Raw genomic sequence first — 16887 nt, forward strand, 5'->3', positions numbered from 1 at the left:
AAAAACATGACCATGACACTGTTGCAACTAGACCATAATATAACAAATAGGACTGGACGTTTTGATTATGAGCACTGTATAATAGTGACATTTCTTACACACCCGTTGGTGAGAATATCATTTGTTATTTTTGATAACACATATATGTGTGATAACATTTTAAAGACCTATGACAAGCTGCTCGTTCGTGATGACCAGGCCTAGTTCTTACAAGAGTAATATCAATAAAACGCCATACAAATTGTATGTGTGGGACGTCATTAGAGATTGAGTCTGGACTAAAAGTTTTATAAGCTCGGGGCCCAGGTCACCAATGCCATACCATCCAATGAAAAAAAAAGCCATGGTCGAATCGATCACTCTGTGACGTACAAGTTAACCTGAAATTGACTTGTCTGTGGCGCACACGTTAACTATAAGCGCTAGGGCCAAACATAGGGTTTAGTTGGAAAAGATGTTTAAATGTATTTTAAAATTGTTTTGTGAAGATATGTAAGAAATAGAATACTACATTAAAAATGAGAGAAGAAATCTTACTGGAAAAAAGAAGTGCTGAATCACAGCAGACGTCAAGTTGACGACAGAGATTCCTGGAGAACTGGACGAACAGTTGACTCCACCAACTAGAATCAAGTTGTCATCCACAATGTGTGCTGTGTGAGAGTATCTGAAAAGAAAGTTAATGTAATACAAGTTAGAACAATTAACTTTGGCTTGTCCGTTACAAGAAACTGGAAAAGGATGTTCCTGTTGTTAGATACTCTAAATCAGATTAATTTTTTTTTTAATGCCCCAGATCAACGTGACAATGTCAAGGATGGGGTGCCTTGAGATATAGATACGGCAATTCCAACCCGAGGGACAAAATGTTTTTTGTGAGGGCTGAGGGATGGAATTGCCGTATCTAATGGTGATTGATTCTTTTTCTTGCCCATTTAATTACAGTAACTAAACATTAATTTTGTAAGCTATAGTTTGTTTGTTGTAGAATGATTTGTAAACATTTCAATTATAAACTCGTTTAATCATACGCGGAAAAATATAGTCGACCTTATGCAACGACATAAAAATATAACAATATAAAAATTAATTTTGTAAGCTACTGTTTGTTTATTGCAGAAAAATATAGTTCACCTTATGCAATGACATAAAATGTAACAGCTTACCAATGAATATAAAGTTGAAAATATTAACTTGTTTAAATATTTTTAAAACAATAATACAATGTGAAATGGCAAACAGAATTCTGAAAACCATAAGTTATGGCATCAATCGTTGTAAAGCATGAGTTATGACGTCACACGAATGTAGAAATTATCCAGCACCAGGGTGCTGGACAGATTTATCTAGCACTGTGCAAAAGCTGACTAATTCAGTCCAGTGGACAAGAAAGATTTATCTATCACCAGGGTGCTAGACAGATTTATCTAGCACTGTGCAAAAGCTGACTAATTCAGTCCAGTGGACAAGAAAGATTTATCTATCACCAGGGTGCTAGACAGATTTATCTAGCACTGTGCAAAAGCTGACTAATTCAGTCCAGTGGACAAGAAAGATTTATCTATCACCAGGGTGCTAGACAGATTTATCGAGCACCCTGCAAAAGCTGACTAATTCAGTCCAGTGGACAAGAAAGATTCATCTAGTAATGGGGTGCTAGAAAGATTTAAGTAGCACCGTGCAAAAGCTGGCTAATTCAGTCCAGTGGACATGAAATAGATCTACAATATTTTTCTTCACCTTGGTACTTCCATTCCCACTGTGTCTAATCGCTGCCAGACGAGAGTGTCCAGGTGAAGCACGTGGACAGAAGACACTGGTATGAGATCCTCATTCAGCCCGCCGGCCAGCACCAGTTTCCATGGAGACCAGGCGCTCAGTGTGTGAGACTGCCGACACCCGGGGAGGTCTCCTGTACATGACATCTGAAAATAAAGAAACAACACAGACACACAAATTAGAAATAATCATATTTATCTTGTGAATTGTTTCTAAATGAGAGTGGGACGTAGCCCAGTGGAAAAGCACATGCCCGATGTGCAGTTGGTCCAAGATCGATCCCCACTGGTAGACCCATTGGGCTATTTCTCATTCCAGCCAGTGCACTATGACTGGTATATCAAAGGCTGTGGTATGTACTATCCTGTCTATAGGATGGTGCATATAAAAGACACCTTGCTACTAATGGAAGAATGTAGCAGGTTTCCTCTCTAAGACTATCAAAATTACCAAATGTTTGACATCTGATGATTAATAAATCTAGTGCTCTAGTGGTGTTGTTAACCAAACTAAATTTTAACTTTGTTTCTAAATGTATGTAATATACAGGTGCAGTATTCTACTTCTGATCCCAAAAAAAAAAATCAGCTTTGAAAGATATTAAAAAAAAATTCCAACTAAAACTAATTTACTGGGTTTGTCCTTGGGCAGTTAACTTATACATTATAGGTAGAAATTGGGTCTTGGTAGTGTTCATTTCAATGAACACTTTGCTTTTGATAATTAGGTTATCCAATGAAAAACCTAACTGGATATCTTTAAATCGATCTCCAGACACATTGTATGTTGGATACTGCCACAGGGCATAAAATTTGAATTTTTCAGACAACCAATATGTCGTTCGTGTGGGTTTAGTGATTACATGAACGATTTTCTTCAATAGTTAGATACAAATGAAAAGGTTAATGGGCAACGATAATCAAACGAGAATCTAAGATGAGTGATTTTTGTAGCTTTTCTCTATTACAAAAATATACTTTTTGTGTGATAGGACTAATTTGAAAGTTGCCAGGCGAAAATAAAAATTAAGCTTGTTTCGAGGAATAATTCTGTAAAATGCTATTCATAGTAACGAGAAAACGATTGTCACGAGATCTCGCGCACTACGGTGCATGTTAATAATACTACATGCTCTTGTGACAGGTAAAATGGATTTTAATCTAATCAGTCTAACGATAGCTGCACGGTTAATAGCGGTCATTTTGTCCCGACACTAGGTACAGTCGCTAGAATGTCATCGCATTTGTTATTAATAGACTCGAATCAGTCTGGAAGAAGCTATAAGTGTTGAACTCCACGGAAAATCCGTAATCAGCCGACTTATTCCGACTGGCTTGGAGTAGCAGTGAGAGAGATTTTTCATGACACCCATAGGCGTACTGGCTCCCATTTTTGTAGGGGGCAGGCTGGTTTTTGCCCGAATTAAACGAAAATGCCCGAATCTAGATAACATCATTTATTCAGATTAGTATTACTACCAAACAATTATATAGGGTTGCAAACGAATCATGATTATAAGGTTGCAAACGATTACAACTAATTTTGATGGTAGAATGATGGAAATATATTATGGTAAAAAAAGTCTCAGGTTAGCACATTTTGCCCGATTATCTCTACCATTTTTACCCGAATTTGAGGTTTTGCTCCAGCACTCCCCCGTCTCGTACACTTATGAGGATACACGTCTATTTTTATTTTCAAAACATATTTTGTTTTTATCAGTGTCATTAAATTGCATCGGTATATAATATAATATTCTAAGAAACTACTCATAAACGTTCTGTGATGTGCTTCAAACACCGAATATCATGACGACTGCAAATGTCAGCGAATTGTAAATATGTGGTAACATGCCAATGTAGGTAATGTTTTATAACGAAAGTGACGGTAGTCATGAAGAAAATAGCTGGACACGTTGAACGACGGATGGAAAGCTGGTTAGAACATTACCATCAAGCACTTGTCATATGACGTACATCTAGGTCAGGGATTTCCCACCACATGAAGCTTTCCAATACATTGATGATATTAGCTAACACATGTTTTTATTTATTTATGAGCGATTACAGCTTTTGCACAAACGATCCGTTGTTTATGTTGATATTGGTTTTGCATAACCGACAGACGAACGACAGAATCGTTCGTGCCAAATTTTATGCCCTGCTGCCATACGACACCATAAATGTCAGTATTCTTGACAATGGGAGTGTAAGAAAAAACTCACAGTACTGGACAAGATACCAAAAAATCATATAAAATAGACAAAAAAGAAAATGTTTCTCTGATCAATAGTTTCTTGGTTAAAATTATATGCAATGGCTGTAATTCTGGTATTATTAAGTCAAGTTTCACCTTTCTCCAGGTCTTCTGTTCAGTGTCTAGTAAATAGCTGTCATCTAGAGCAACTTCTGTCGTTGTCCGACCGCCATATAAAAACACATATTCCATTCCTGCAAATATTGTAATATTTTACATTTCAAGAGTTAAATAAGATAAATACTGCCATATTTACCGCCATATAAAAATATGTATTCCATTCCTGCAAATATTGTAATATTTTACATTCAGTGTCAAAGAGGTTTAAGTGACTAAACAACTGTGGCAATCAACCACAGCGATGAGCAACACTGTGGAGATTGCCACAGCATTTTCAATTTTATGCAACATTTATACTTCCATAGCCAGTGCACCACGACTGGCATATCAAAGACCATGCTATGTGCTGTCCTGTCTGTGAGATGGTGCATATAAAAGACCCCTTGCTACTAATGGAAAACTATAGCGGGTTTCCTCTCTAAGACTATGTTAAAATTGCCAAGTGACTGACATCCAACAGCCGATGATTAATAAATCAATGTGCTCTAGTGATGGCGTTAAACAAAACAAACTTTATATTTCCATGGAACATTCAAAGATCTATGTCACTTGTCATAATTATTATTTATTTTTCTATAATACTAATTAAACTTCTCTCTTACACAAACTGCCATGAAAAATTAAATAATGTTTTGATGTTATATTTTTTTTGGCTGTGGCCATTGTCATAATTGCCAAGGTTTCTGAACATGCCAGCAATCAAAACAATGATGCCGTAACAGTCTTGTAATTATAGTGCAACTCCTCTAAACCAGACACCCTTAGGACCAAGTAAAAAGTCCAGTTTTAAGATGTATCCAGTTTAGAGAGGTTCTCTTCTGCACAGATATTTAAAAATGGACCATGAAAAACGTCTGGTTTTGAGGGAATTCTGGTTTACAGAGGGTCCAGTTTTGAGAGGTTTCACTATATTAATGTTTTAAATATTATAACATATTTTTGCATGTGTTCGAATAATTGTTTTCTTTGCTTAAAGGAATGCTAAAGCAAGGCTTTTGTACTGGTATGCATATTCAACGATACATAATGCACATTATTGCTTAATATCAACAAGTATAATCGTATAGTTAATTAATAAAACGGTTAAATGTGACGGCTATTATATATAATGGGCGCAGCCATTTTGTATCATCCCAGTGAATACGCCCTCTGGCGAGCTGGTGGTTATGTAATACCTAACGTCTCACGTCAGGAATTAGTCTTCGAACTGAAGAAACAAAACATACCTGATTTTTGCGGATGCATCGCAATGTTCTGTAATAATTTTCATCCCAGTAACACAGCAACGTGTATATGTGGTTTATGTTTTTTAATACAAAATAAACCACCATTGTCAAAATAACTGTATTATATTTTGTATACAAATTAATCCACGTACTGAAATAATAGTCGGGAGTGTTTTCTTGGTTAATTGGTCTTTTCTTTCCGTAGCCTGTACCTGTGGTTCTTGATTGGCAGGTGTATATTTAGACGGTCCCCAGACACTGTGTCTAGACACACTAAAAAGACGTGCCTCTTTTATTAAGATCACAGGGTATTGTGTGATAACCTCAAATAGTAATGGACTTTACCAGCCGTCTTGATTTATTACTGTAAGTAATTCTGTAAAACCCTTGATTAAGTAGACTTTCCCATCTAAAATCACAAAACTGACCAATTACGTAGTCCCAAAGAAAAGAAAATTATCACTTGGGTATCTGAGTGGTAGTTTTTGCATTTTTTCTTTGGATTTTTTAAAAGAAAAAAATACTATAACTCCATTTCGTTATATTGATGCAAACTGAAATATATTTAGTTAAATAATTTATTATACTATCAAGTCATTTATGTTGTTTTACAAGTGAGGTTGATGAAAGCAAAGCGCCTTGTCGTAAATTAACACTGTTTACACTGTACATAATAGAGAAGTTGGACCTGAGCTGACGTCACTTCGCCCCAAGCTATACCACCGGACGTCACAAAAATGAAACAAAATGGCTACCCCCAGTTAGCAGGAATAATCATGTTTTTTTATTAATTCTAAAATTACGCGTTATTCATTTGTTAAAGTGTCAGTATGTGTTGGTGATCCGGGTATGCATCTTTACATAAGGCTCTTGGAGTTTAGTCTACCTTTAAATGTTATATAATAAAATATAATATAATATAATAATAAAAATAATATGATTAAAAATTTCATTGGTGGATTCAGAAGTTAAACTCCGTATATGGCTTCCTTTTTTATTATTTGTGTGGAATATCCTGAAATTATACTATGCAAAAGCATTGTTAAAGTTTGTTATGTTTAACGACACCACTAGAGCACAATGATTTATTAATCATCGGCTACTGGATGTCAAACATACGGTAATTCTGACAGTCATAGAGAGGGAAATCCGCTACATTTTTTCCATTAGTGGCAAGGGATCTTTTATATGCACAATCCCACAGACAGGATAGCACATACCACAGGCTTTGAAATACCAGTTGTGGTGCATTGGCTGGAATGAGAAATCAAAAGCATTGAGTCATACAAAAGGTAAAATCCACAACCACTTTCAAACTGTCTAGACCTGTCACTGTGTCTTACCTTCCATATTAGTCACAGATGTTGCATGCCTCCATCTTGGACAGGGCACATCGCCCATCTGTTTGACAAATCTACACTCCAACCGCATGACATTCTCAGTCGTTTCTACATCATCAGAACGGTCTACCCGACACTCGTAGTGGACAGTAGATAGAACTTCACTGTTGCTTGTATTGTCATTGTCAACACCATCACCAAAAGCTATAGACATAGGTTTATCTTTGATGATATTATCCAAGACTGTCGTGTTAGGTTTATCGTTGACGATATCACCAGAAACTGTAGTGTTAGGTTTATCATTAACAATAACACCAGAAACAGCAGTGTTAGGTTTATCATTAACCACATTACTAGAAACTGTAGTGTTAGGTTTATCATTAACCACATCACTAGAAACTGTAGTGTTAGGTTTATCATTAACCACATCACTAGAAACTGTAATGTTATGTTTATGATCATTAACCACATCACTAGAAACTGTAGAGTTATGTTTATCATGGATGGTATCACTAGAAACTGTAGTGTTATGTTTATCATTAACCACATCATCAGAAACTGTAGTGTTATGTTTATCATCGACGGTATCACTAGAAACTATAATGCTAGGTTTATGATCAGTAACCACATCATTAGAAACTGTAGAGTTAGGTTTATCATTAACCACATCATCAGAAACTGTAGTGTTATGTTTATCATCGATGGTATCACCAGAAACTGTAGTGCTAGGTTTATCAGTAACCACATCGGCAGAAACTGTAGAGTTTGTTTTATCATTAACCAAGTGACCTAAAACGGCTTTGTTTGACTGATCGCCGTCGTTCACAGACACGGTGTAACACAAAAGCTCCTTGCACAGAGAGGAAGGCGAGTTACGACCAAAGATCACAAGAACCGTCCCGTCTTCAAGAACATCTGATGTGTGGTGCATTCTGGGAACTGAAAGAACGAACAGAAAATGTTGTAAACAGACAATATTTGGCTCTATTTACAAATTTTTAGGTGTTTAAGTCTTAAAACACAAACAAAATACATGTACAAATAACAAGGTCTGTCCCATCTTTAAGAACAACTGATGTAAGATGCATTCTGGGAACTGAAAAAAAACCCCACTCCAATAGCAAATACATGTAGCATAGAAAATATACCTTGTGTTTTTTAACTACAAAAAATGGACCCAATTTGCAAATTTATATATACAGTCGAAGTTTGATAACTCCACGTTCGATCTCTCGAAATGAAGCGACGGTCCCGGGCCAAATTGCTATACAAACTAGTAATAACGACCTTCGAAAACTCAAACTTTGAACACTCGATAAACTCGATCTCTCAACATAATGTTTTGGTCCCACCATAAAGATTTAACAGATTATGCACCTCAAAAACTCGACGCATGTGGATTGATCAAACTGTCGTTGCCAATAGTATTTTAAAGACGAATGAATTGTCAACCAGGTCAATCAGACGAAGCACGCCTGTCTCGAGTGGTCTTGGCTGTCGAGGATTAAGGTGATGATTACAGAATAATATAGCTACATGTAGGTCTAAGCAGAACAAAATGATGCTGTGTTTGGTTGTTGGTGTTCGTACATGATGGAGAGCCTTGCTACGTCACAATCATTTACAGACAGTCTGATTAACTTCAAAGAACACTTGTAATTGTTAACACTGTTCCCTTTTTCATATAAATGTTAGTTCCTTATTTGCATTAGTGCTTTTTAATGATTTTTCCAATTTAAAATTTTGTGAAAAACAAATGTACTGAGTGTTATTCGGCATTTGGTGTTTTATTTGTTAGTTACGTTGTGTCATGTTTTGACATCTGCAAAATACATCACCGATTGTTTTATCATTTATTTTCTGTTATATATATGTATGTAAATACCCTCATTTTTCATTGTTGTTTTTTCTACCAATAAATGCATGTATATGCCCAAGCATATGTATTTCAAATTCATCTGAGTTCTCTTTTTTGTTTTGTTATCTACATAATTTTACAATATACGCAAAAATAAAAGTATCACATGCGTCAGAAGATACCAACAAAAGGGGAGGGGTGACAGTTATATATTAAATCGACATTCAACTGGGAGTGTAGCTTATCACTGTGAGGATATTCAGGGGCATAGGCTTGGGTGACCCCCCCCCCCCCCCCCCCCCCCCCCCCCCCCCCCTCCCCCCCCCCCCCCCCCCCCCGAAGCAAACGGTCCGCTTTCAGAACTAAGACATACAGGTTTATACATATGGAGTTTCTGGTGGTGCAAAAACAAAATAGAAAAAGGGTCCACTTGGTTCATATTCCCCACCCCACCCCACCCACGTCCAGATCACGCTATGCCCCTGATATTTGTATCTAAAGTATGTTAACAAAGCATATGAGAGGACAAGTCTTACACTGAAGATCATGTTAATGGAGCTAAGAAAAAACCCAAACACAAACAAATCAGGAAAAGAAACACCTCTTACATTCAAAGCTTTCTTTGGGTTTGTAGACCTGTGTCGTCATGGAAACAACATCTGTGAGTGCGACATCGGACAGACGCTGGTGCTTGCCGTCCTGCATTCCAAATCCACCAATCGTGATCAAGTATCTGCCAGAGACCAGTGAACTGGAATGACTGAACCTCTGCAGAGTTGAATTACATTCCGTCGGCAACACTGGAGTCGGTATTATGGAGACGGAAGGACAATGTGGAATTGTTCCTGGAAATTTTACAATATTAAATGATTGGTCACAGATAAAAATTTAAAGTCATTATTCTTCGGAATTCCTAGTTGCTGGTGCATGTGATTTTTACATATAGTCCGTCCCATCCTTCTACAAAAATGTTTTTTTGGTAAATAATTTCAGTTTGGTCTGACGTAAGAAGAAAAGTTAAAGTATTTTGGAAACAACAAAAATGTACTATTTTTGTGTGCAATTTAGAAAACATCTGGCTCCAAAATAAATAAATAATAGTAAATTAATAGTAAATTTCATAGTATAAAAAAAAGTAACTGATTGTTCAGTTGCATGAATTATATTAACTTAACCTAGTCAATTACCTCAACTTTACATTGAAATATAATTTGAGAATGTTTATCAGTTCTTCACTTAACCAATTGACAGTTTGCGAAAATATAAACTTACATAACTGACATGCATGCGCAGTCGGTTTGGGATCGATCCCCATCAGTGGGCCCATTCGGCTATTTCTCGCTTCAGCCAGTGCACCACGACCTATACATCAAAGGCCATGGTATGTGCTATCCTGTCTATGCATATAAAACATCCCTTGCTGCTAATCGAAAAGAGTAGCCCATGAAGTGGTGATACGGGTTTCCTATCTCAATATATATGTGGTTCTTAACCATATGTACTACACCATATAACCGTAAATAAAATGTGTGTTGAGTGCGTCATTCAATAAAAAAAACTAAACTGACATGCAAGCAGAAAAATGTTTGTGTGGAACATTTTGTCCTTAAGTAGACCTCACCAATCAAGGGGAGTTCACTCTTGCTCTCCATTGTTCCCCTGAGAATAGCTGATGAAAAGTAATTTTAGCTCCCTTTAGGTAGTATAGAGATGCCAACCCAAATTAGAGGGTCACAGAAATCCAGGCCTTCAAAAATAGGAATCCCACCCCCCAAAATAGGAATGTTGTCAGTGATGGCTCAGGAGTGCATTTTTCAACATTTTGGTAAAGTCATGTTCAAGGCCGTACCCAATCGGCAAACACTGAGGCTGTTTGCTATTCGGAATCCATAAGTTTAAAGAACAAGGCAGGAAACCAATCTACGATTGTCGACGGTGAAGAGGGAAAAAGTTCCATTTCTCCGGTGTTAACAACATTTGTGCCTTCCAAAATACAATCCGACACCAAATTCGCAAATGGTTGGCATCTCTGGTAGTACTAAACCAAATAACTTCCGGCCGAGTCAAAGTTCGAGGTGCACTCAACTTTTAATAGAGCAGTTAACACCACAAGTCCTGTGATTGGTGATAAATGTGAGTGTGTTGGTTGTAAAAAAAAAAAAAAAAAAAAAATATTTAGTTTGATCCGCGCAAAAAATGTATGCAATTTTATTTCATCTAGTATCACTGTGTCAAGTAGCCTTGTGCTTGTAACATGTATGGGGACCTATAAAAAAAAAAAGGTACTAAAATTTTGTGAACTAGGGTAGTCATAGACGCTACCCGTTATCTCTGAAATGAGCAGCTTGACCCCCAATTTTTTCTGATTCACTTTAAGTGTGAGAAGTGGTAGTATTTATATCTGTGGCGTTTATGTCGATTGATACACTGCAGGTAGGAGTTTTAGCCACAAATGTTACTATTGTCATCTATGGGATTTGATTTGGTGGTATACACCCTTCAGCATGTATGTGTATATGGTATCCATATAATAATATCTGAAATGGTTCCCAATAATCTAAGTCAGGACAGCAATTAAGCACTCCCCTCAATTTGTTTTTCATAATGACTTCTGCTGAAGTAACTACCTCTTACCATTTGACTGACGGATTATTGGATCAACATCTAACAACAGTCCAGGAATCTGATTTGTCAAAGTCAGGACAGCAATTAAGCACTCCCTTCAACTGTTTTTCATTTCATTTCAACTTATATTCGTGCTTATATCCAATTAAGGTTCAAGCATACTGTCCTGGGCACACACTTCAGCTATCTGGGCTGTCTTTCCAGGACAGTGGGTTAGTTGTTAGTTGTTAATTGTTAGTGAGAGAGAAGAGGGTGTAGTGGCCTTACACCTACCCAATGAATTGTTAAAACTCGCTCTGGGTTGGAGCCGGTACCGGGTTGCGAACCCTGTACCTACAACGTCACCGAGGCCAGTTTGTTTTTCATGACGAGAACTATATCTTACCATTTGACTGACGAGTTATTGGATCAACATCTCCTAACAACAGTCCAGGACTCTGATTTGAGTGTGCACACAGAACGAAGTAGTGAGAACATTTCAGGTGCCATTCTTCGTATTCGTCAAACGGTTCAATCCGCTCCACTCTCTCCCTTTCGGCAGTAGGGATCAGTTCGTGATAGATTTGATTCATGTCAGAAGCCTCACACCACGACCATCCCTGAAAATAAACCAAACATTTGTGACATATTTAATACATCATTGTTAGTAAACTTAACAAGAGGATCGAGCTTGTATAATAGAGATTATTATACAAGCTTGTCTGTCGTACTGATTTTACGAAACGAGTGTCAGGATTATTGTATTGCCCGAGTGATAGCGACAGTAATACATGAATCCTGACACGAGTTTCATAAAATCAGTACGACTCACACACAAGTGTAATAATTTCTTTATTATCCATATTATTATTGTTGTTTTATTTATGAATAACAAGACCCAATTCAAAATGTTTCAGCCACAACTAGAAGGAGATGATGAAATGATGTCATACTTCAAATGTACAGTCTGAGCTAGGACTGGAGAAGCAACATCATGTTATGACGTCGCTTCCCAAAATTACGTCATTACACTTGTTATTACACGTGTGCTTCGTATGATTATTATTAACTCGATTATGTTGAACCATATGGATAATAAAATCATGTACTACCCCCAAATATTTGATAATTTATGATTGACATCATATTTTTTTTAACTCATGTTGCAATGAGATACATGTTGCTTCTTTCTTCTTCTTTTTTTTTTTTTTTTGAGTATAGTTTAAAATATGGCAAGGTAATAGTAAACAAACATTAATTTCATCTAAAAAAAATTCTTTACACACCATAGGAAACAAAAAGAAGAACGAAATGTTTTATTTAACGATGCACTCAAAACATTTTATTTACGGTTATATGGCATATCAGACATATGGTTAAGGACCACAAAAGATATTGAGAGAGGAAACCCGCTGTTGCCACTTCATGGGCTACTCTTTTTGATGAGCAGGAAGCAATCTTTTATATGCACCATCCCACAGACAGGATAGTACATACCACATCATAGGTCGCACACCACCAATCACATTTGCATGCATTTCAAACGTTTCTGGGGAGGTTTAGGATTGATCCCCGTCGGTGGGCCCGATGGGTTATTTCTCGTTCCAGCCAGTGCACGACTGGTATAACAAAGGCCCTAGCATGCACTATCCTATCTGTGGGATGGTGCGTATAAAATATCCCTTGCTACTAATGGAAAAATGTAGCTGGTTTCCTCGCTATGACTATATGTCAAAATTATCACACGTTTGACATCCAATAGCCGATGATTAATAATCAATGTGCTCTAGTGATGTTGTGAAACAAAACAAACTCTTTTTTCCCCCAATAGTTTCTATGTCAGAATGTACTCTGTGAACAATAGGACAATGTTGAGATGGTTATGTGACTACTGTTTTTAGGAAGGACAAATCGCTTGTTCTGTTGTTAACTGAGCTTTTAAAGATCGAGCCACCAACAAAAGTGTACATTTCATTTCAACTTATTTTTGTGTTTATATCCAATTAAGGTTCAAGTATGCTGTCCTGGGCACACACCTCAATTATCTGGGCTGTCTGTCCAGGACAGTGAGTTAGTTGTTAGTGGTTAGTGAGAGAGAAGAGGGTGTAGTGGTCTTACACCTACCCATTGAGTCATTAAAACTCGCTCTGGGTGGGAGCCGGTACCGGGCTGCGAACCCTGTACCTACCAGCCTGTAGTCCAATGGCTTAACCACGAGACCACTGAGGCTGGTATAAGTGTACAAATTCAAGCAAGGTTCACTGCATGCTGAAGCTTGAAAACTTACATGGGACACAACTCTGTTTTTCTGAGATTCCAGAGTCGGAAAGCTGTTGATACACTTGAGAGGAGCACCAATCACATTGTAGTGTTTCTGCCTGTAAAAGAACATCAGTGAATGACAGAAGGAAGGAAGGAAGGAAGGAAGGAAGGAAGGAAGGAAATGGTTTATTTAATGATGCACTCAACATATTTTATTTACGGTTATATGGCGTTGGACATATGGTTAAGGACCACGAAGATATTGAGGGAGGAAAGCCGCTGTCGCCACTTTATGGACTACTCTTTTCGATTAACAGCAAGGGATTTTTTTATATGCACCATCCCACAGACAGGATAGTACATACCATGGCCTTTGTTACATCAGTTGCAGTGAATGAATGAAAGAAATGTTTTATTTAATGATGCACTCAACACATTTTATTTACGGTTATATGGCGTCAGATATATGGTTAAGGACCACACATATTTGGAGAGGAAACCCGCTGTCGCCACATAGGCTACTCTTTTTATGACAGACAGCAAGGGATCTTTTATTTGCGCTTCCCACAGGCAGGATAGCACAAACCATGGCCTTTGTTGAACCAGTTATGGATCACTGGTCGGTGCAAGTGGTTTACACCTACCCATTGAGCCTTGCGGAGCACTCACTCAGGGTTTGGAGTCGGTATCTGGATTAAAAATCCCATGCCTCGACTGGGATCCGAACCCAGTACCTACCAGCCTGTAGACCGATGGCCTAACCATGACGCCACCGAGGCCGGTTGAATGAATGAATGCAGGGGACACTATTTCAATATCTTAGGTAACCGGAAGTCAGTTCACATAAGTTTTACTTAGGTAACCGATTGTTCGGTTATGTGAATATAGTTCTCGTAACCGATGAGTTACAGTGTAGGTCTACCTAATCCTAACACACATGAATTAATGTTCTGTGATACATTGGTGGTTCAAATGTATTTAAAACCAAAAACTGATTTTCACTTTCATTACTGATATATGGTACTTTTAATTTTAGAATGTAATTGTTCACCATGTAAGTGATTAGCGGTTCTCGTGATTTTAAAGTTACATAACCGACATGCAAACAGAACAAGGGTTCTCGTGAAATATTGTGCCCTGTGAATGAATGAATGAATGAATGAATGAATGAATGAATGAATGAATGAATGAATGAATGAATGTTTAATGACACCCATAGCACAAAGAATATGTGGGCTATTGAGTGTCAAATAAAGTGAAAATAAATGTGCAATGTAACACTACACGTATACAAGCAATATGAACTATTTATAACTATTTATTATCCTCTTGTGGGAGACAATTTTCTGTGCATGACCTATTTCATTGCATGGTTCTTAAATAATAAGACTCTACAGTGGACCCATTCTCTAAGTGTTTGTTTTTTCCCCAGCCCATGACTAATATATCAAAAGCCATGGTATAAGCTGTCTGGTTTGTGAAAAAGTGCATAAAAAAGATCCCTTGCTGCTAATGGAAAAATGTAGTCGGTTTCCTCTAAAGACTATATGTACGTGTCACAATTATAAAATCAATGTGCTCTAACGGTGTCGTTAGACAAAACTAACTTTCAATAAAATATTCAAGCATAATCACCAAATTTACACTGATTTTTTTTTCAAATACAATTATGTGTGTGTGTGTGTGTGGGGGGGGGGGGGGGGGGGGGGGGAGGTAGGTTGAGGGAATATCATAACATTGTTTGTATTTTTACAATCAACCCAACCCAACTATTAACCTAAATGCATCAGTTCCTTGAACAAAACAAAAATTCAAAGGAATTTAATTTCTCGCCTACCAAAAACTTATTTGATGTCACTGACAGTTGCATCGATGGTTGTTTATCTCAATGTATTAAAACTAATTTCAAAAAAGAAAAAAATCACACACACCTCCAAAAACAATTAAATTAATTTTTTTTAAATTAAAATGTTAATGCAATTAAAACAAATTCACATACATGGTGGTGAACATCCATATGTGCAACTATAAACATGTTTCATTTGTCTTATGGTTTGTGAGAAATGGAGCTAACCTTTAACGTTGATCTAAATGTAAAAGCTGATGTTGACATAAAGGCGAGACAAAAAAATGAAGACAAAAACAAGAGCCAATTCATGAAATTTATTCTCTATACAGTAAAAGTAATGAGTGAATAAATAATATGTCTAAAAAAAATAAAATTAAATGTTCAAAAAGAAAAAACAATTGTTGTTTTATGATACTCACATAAATAAACCAAAGGAATCATTTGGAAGAATCTGAAAAGAGAACAAAAAAAGGAACAGATATTTATTTATTAAAAGCAAAGATAGCATCTTGACTCTTCACAATAGTTCAGCAACATACCGAATTCTAATACAACATTCTTAATATATTAAACGTGATCATCATGCCAAAGCAGATCCAAGAAATATTGGGGGGGGGGGGGGGGGGGGGGGTGTTGTTTAGGGCAGTCACAAATGACTGAAGAACAAATTTCGTTGTTTTTGTAAATTGGGCCATTATTTTATTTGATGGTAGTTCTTAATCAAAGCTTTAAAAAGTTGACAGGGTAGAGGAGTGAGTGCAGAGAAGAAATGGATGATAAATATACAGAACCTCACATATGTTGTTTTCTCTTCCTATTTATTGCATGAGTTTATTTTGTGTAAGAACATATATATATCATGAGACTGCGTAGCGGTCGAGTGATATGTTCTTGCACAATGTTGTAAATCATACATGACGTTAGTAATAAAAAGGCGCCAACACCGGTCCAGATTGAACATATGTGTGATAGAAGATAAATTTAACACACTGTTTGAAAATGTCTTTATCACTATAGTAAGATTGAATATGTAATAAAATATACAGTTGCATATTGGGGGGAGGGGTGGGTTGTTAAAGGGATATACCCTAGTTTCAACCCGTGAAAATTAACACTAAGTTTAATTCATTTACAAACCTAAAACACATTTGGATAAAGTTACAATTCAGTGAAACATGAGCCCATGACATTGAAATGATGAAATACCCTCTGAAAACAGACTAAAACTTGACTCCATAACTGTTACTTCTCAGATGCATGTGCTTTTTTAAAATATGAGAAATGCATTTTGTGATATTAAAAACACTAGCATGACCAAAGACACTTCGAATGTACGGAAATTGATCATCTAAACCATAAAATCTAAGTAGAGTATGATTTCAGCTGTCAAAAACGGCTATAATAGTAAAAAATATACCTTAGTGTTTAAAAACTAGGGTATGTCCCTTTAATATAGAAATGTGATATGGCGAACGTCCACTAACCTGTTCGTATAGAACAAACACGGCATCTTCTTGGAATGTGTCTGCTGCCCATCGGATCACTTCAGAGGAACTGGAAAAACAAGTTAACAGTTATTCTGAGAGTACTGCT

General features: G+C 36.9%; 1 protein-coding gene across 1 annotated transcript in view; it reads right to left on the reverse strand.

Moving 5' to 3' along the window:
• LOC121381154 (tRNA wybutosine-synthesizing protein 4-like) overlaps positions 1-16887 on the reverse strand; it is a 30914-nt gene that overhangs the window by 963 nt on the left and 13064 nt on the right. The window contains exons 7-15 of the mRNA XM_041510315.1: positions 16779-16848; positions 15714-15745; positions 13471-13561; positions 11590-11803; positions 9188-9424; positions 6725-7660; positions 4132-4229; positions 1741-1925; positions 538-667 (exon numbers count right to left, since the gene is read on the reverse strand). Coding sequence (XP_041366249.1) covers positions 538-667; positions 1741-1925; positions 4132-4229; positions 6725-7660; positions 9188-9424; positions 11590-11803; positions 13471-13561; positions 15714-15745; positions 16779-16848 — 1993 coding nt within the window. The remainder of the gene's footprint in view (positions 1-537; positions 668-1740; positions 1926-4131; positions 4230-6724; positions 7661-9187; positions 9425-11589; positions 11804-13470; positions 13562-15713; positions 15746-16778; positions 16849-16887) is intronic.

The sequence above is a fragment of the Gigantopelta aegis genome, chromosome 9 (assembly GCF_016097555.1).
Source record: "Gigantopelta aegis isolate Gae_Host chromosome 9, Gae_host_genome, whole genome shotgun sequence".
NCBI lineage: Eukaryota > Metazoa > Mollusca > Gastropoda > Neomphalida > Peltospiridae > Gigantopelta > Gigantopelta aegis.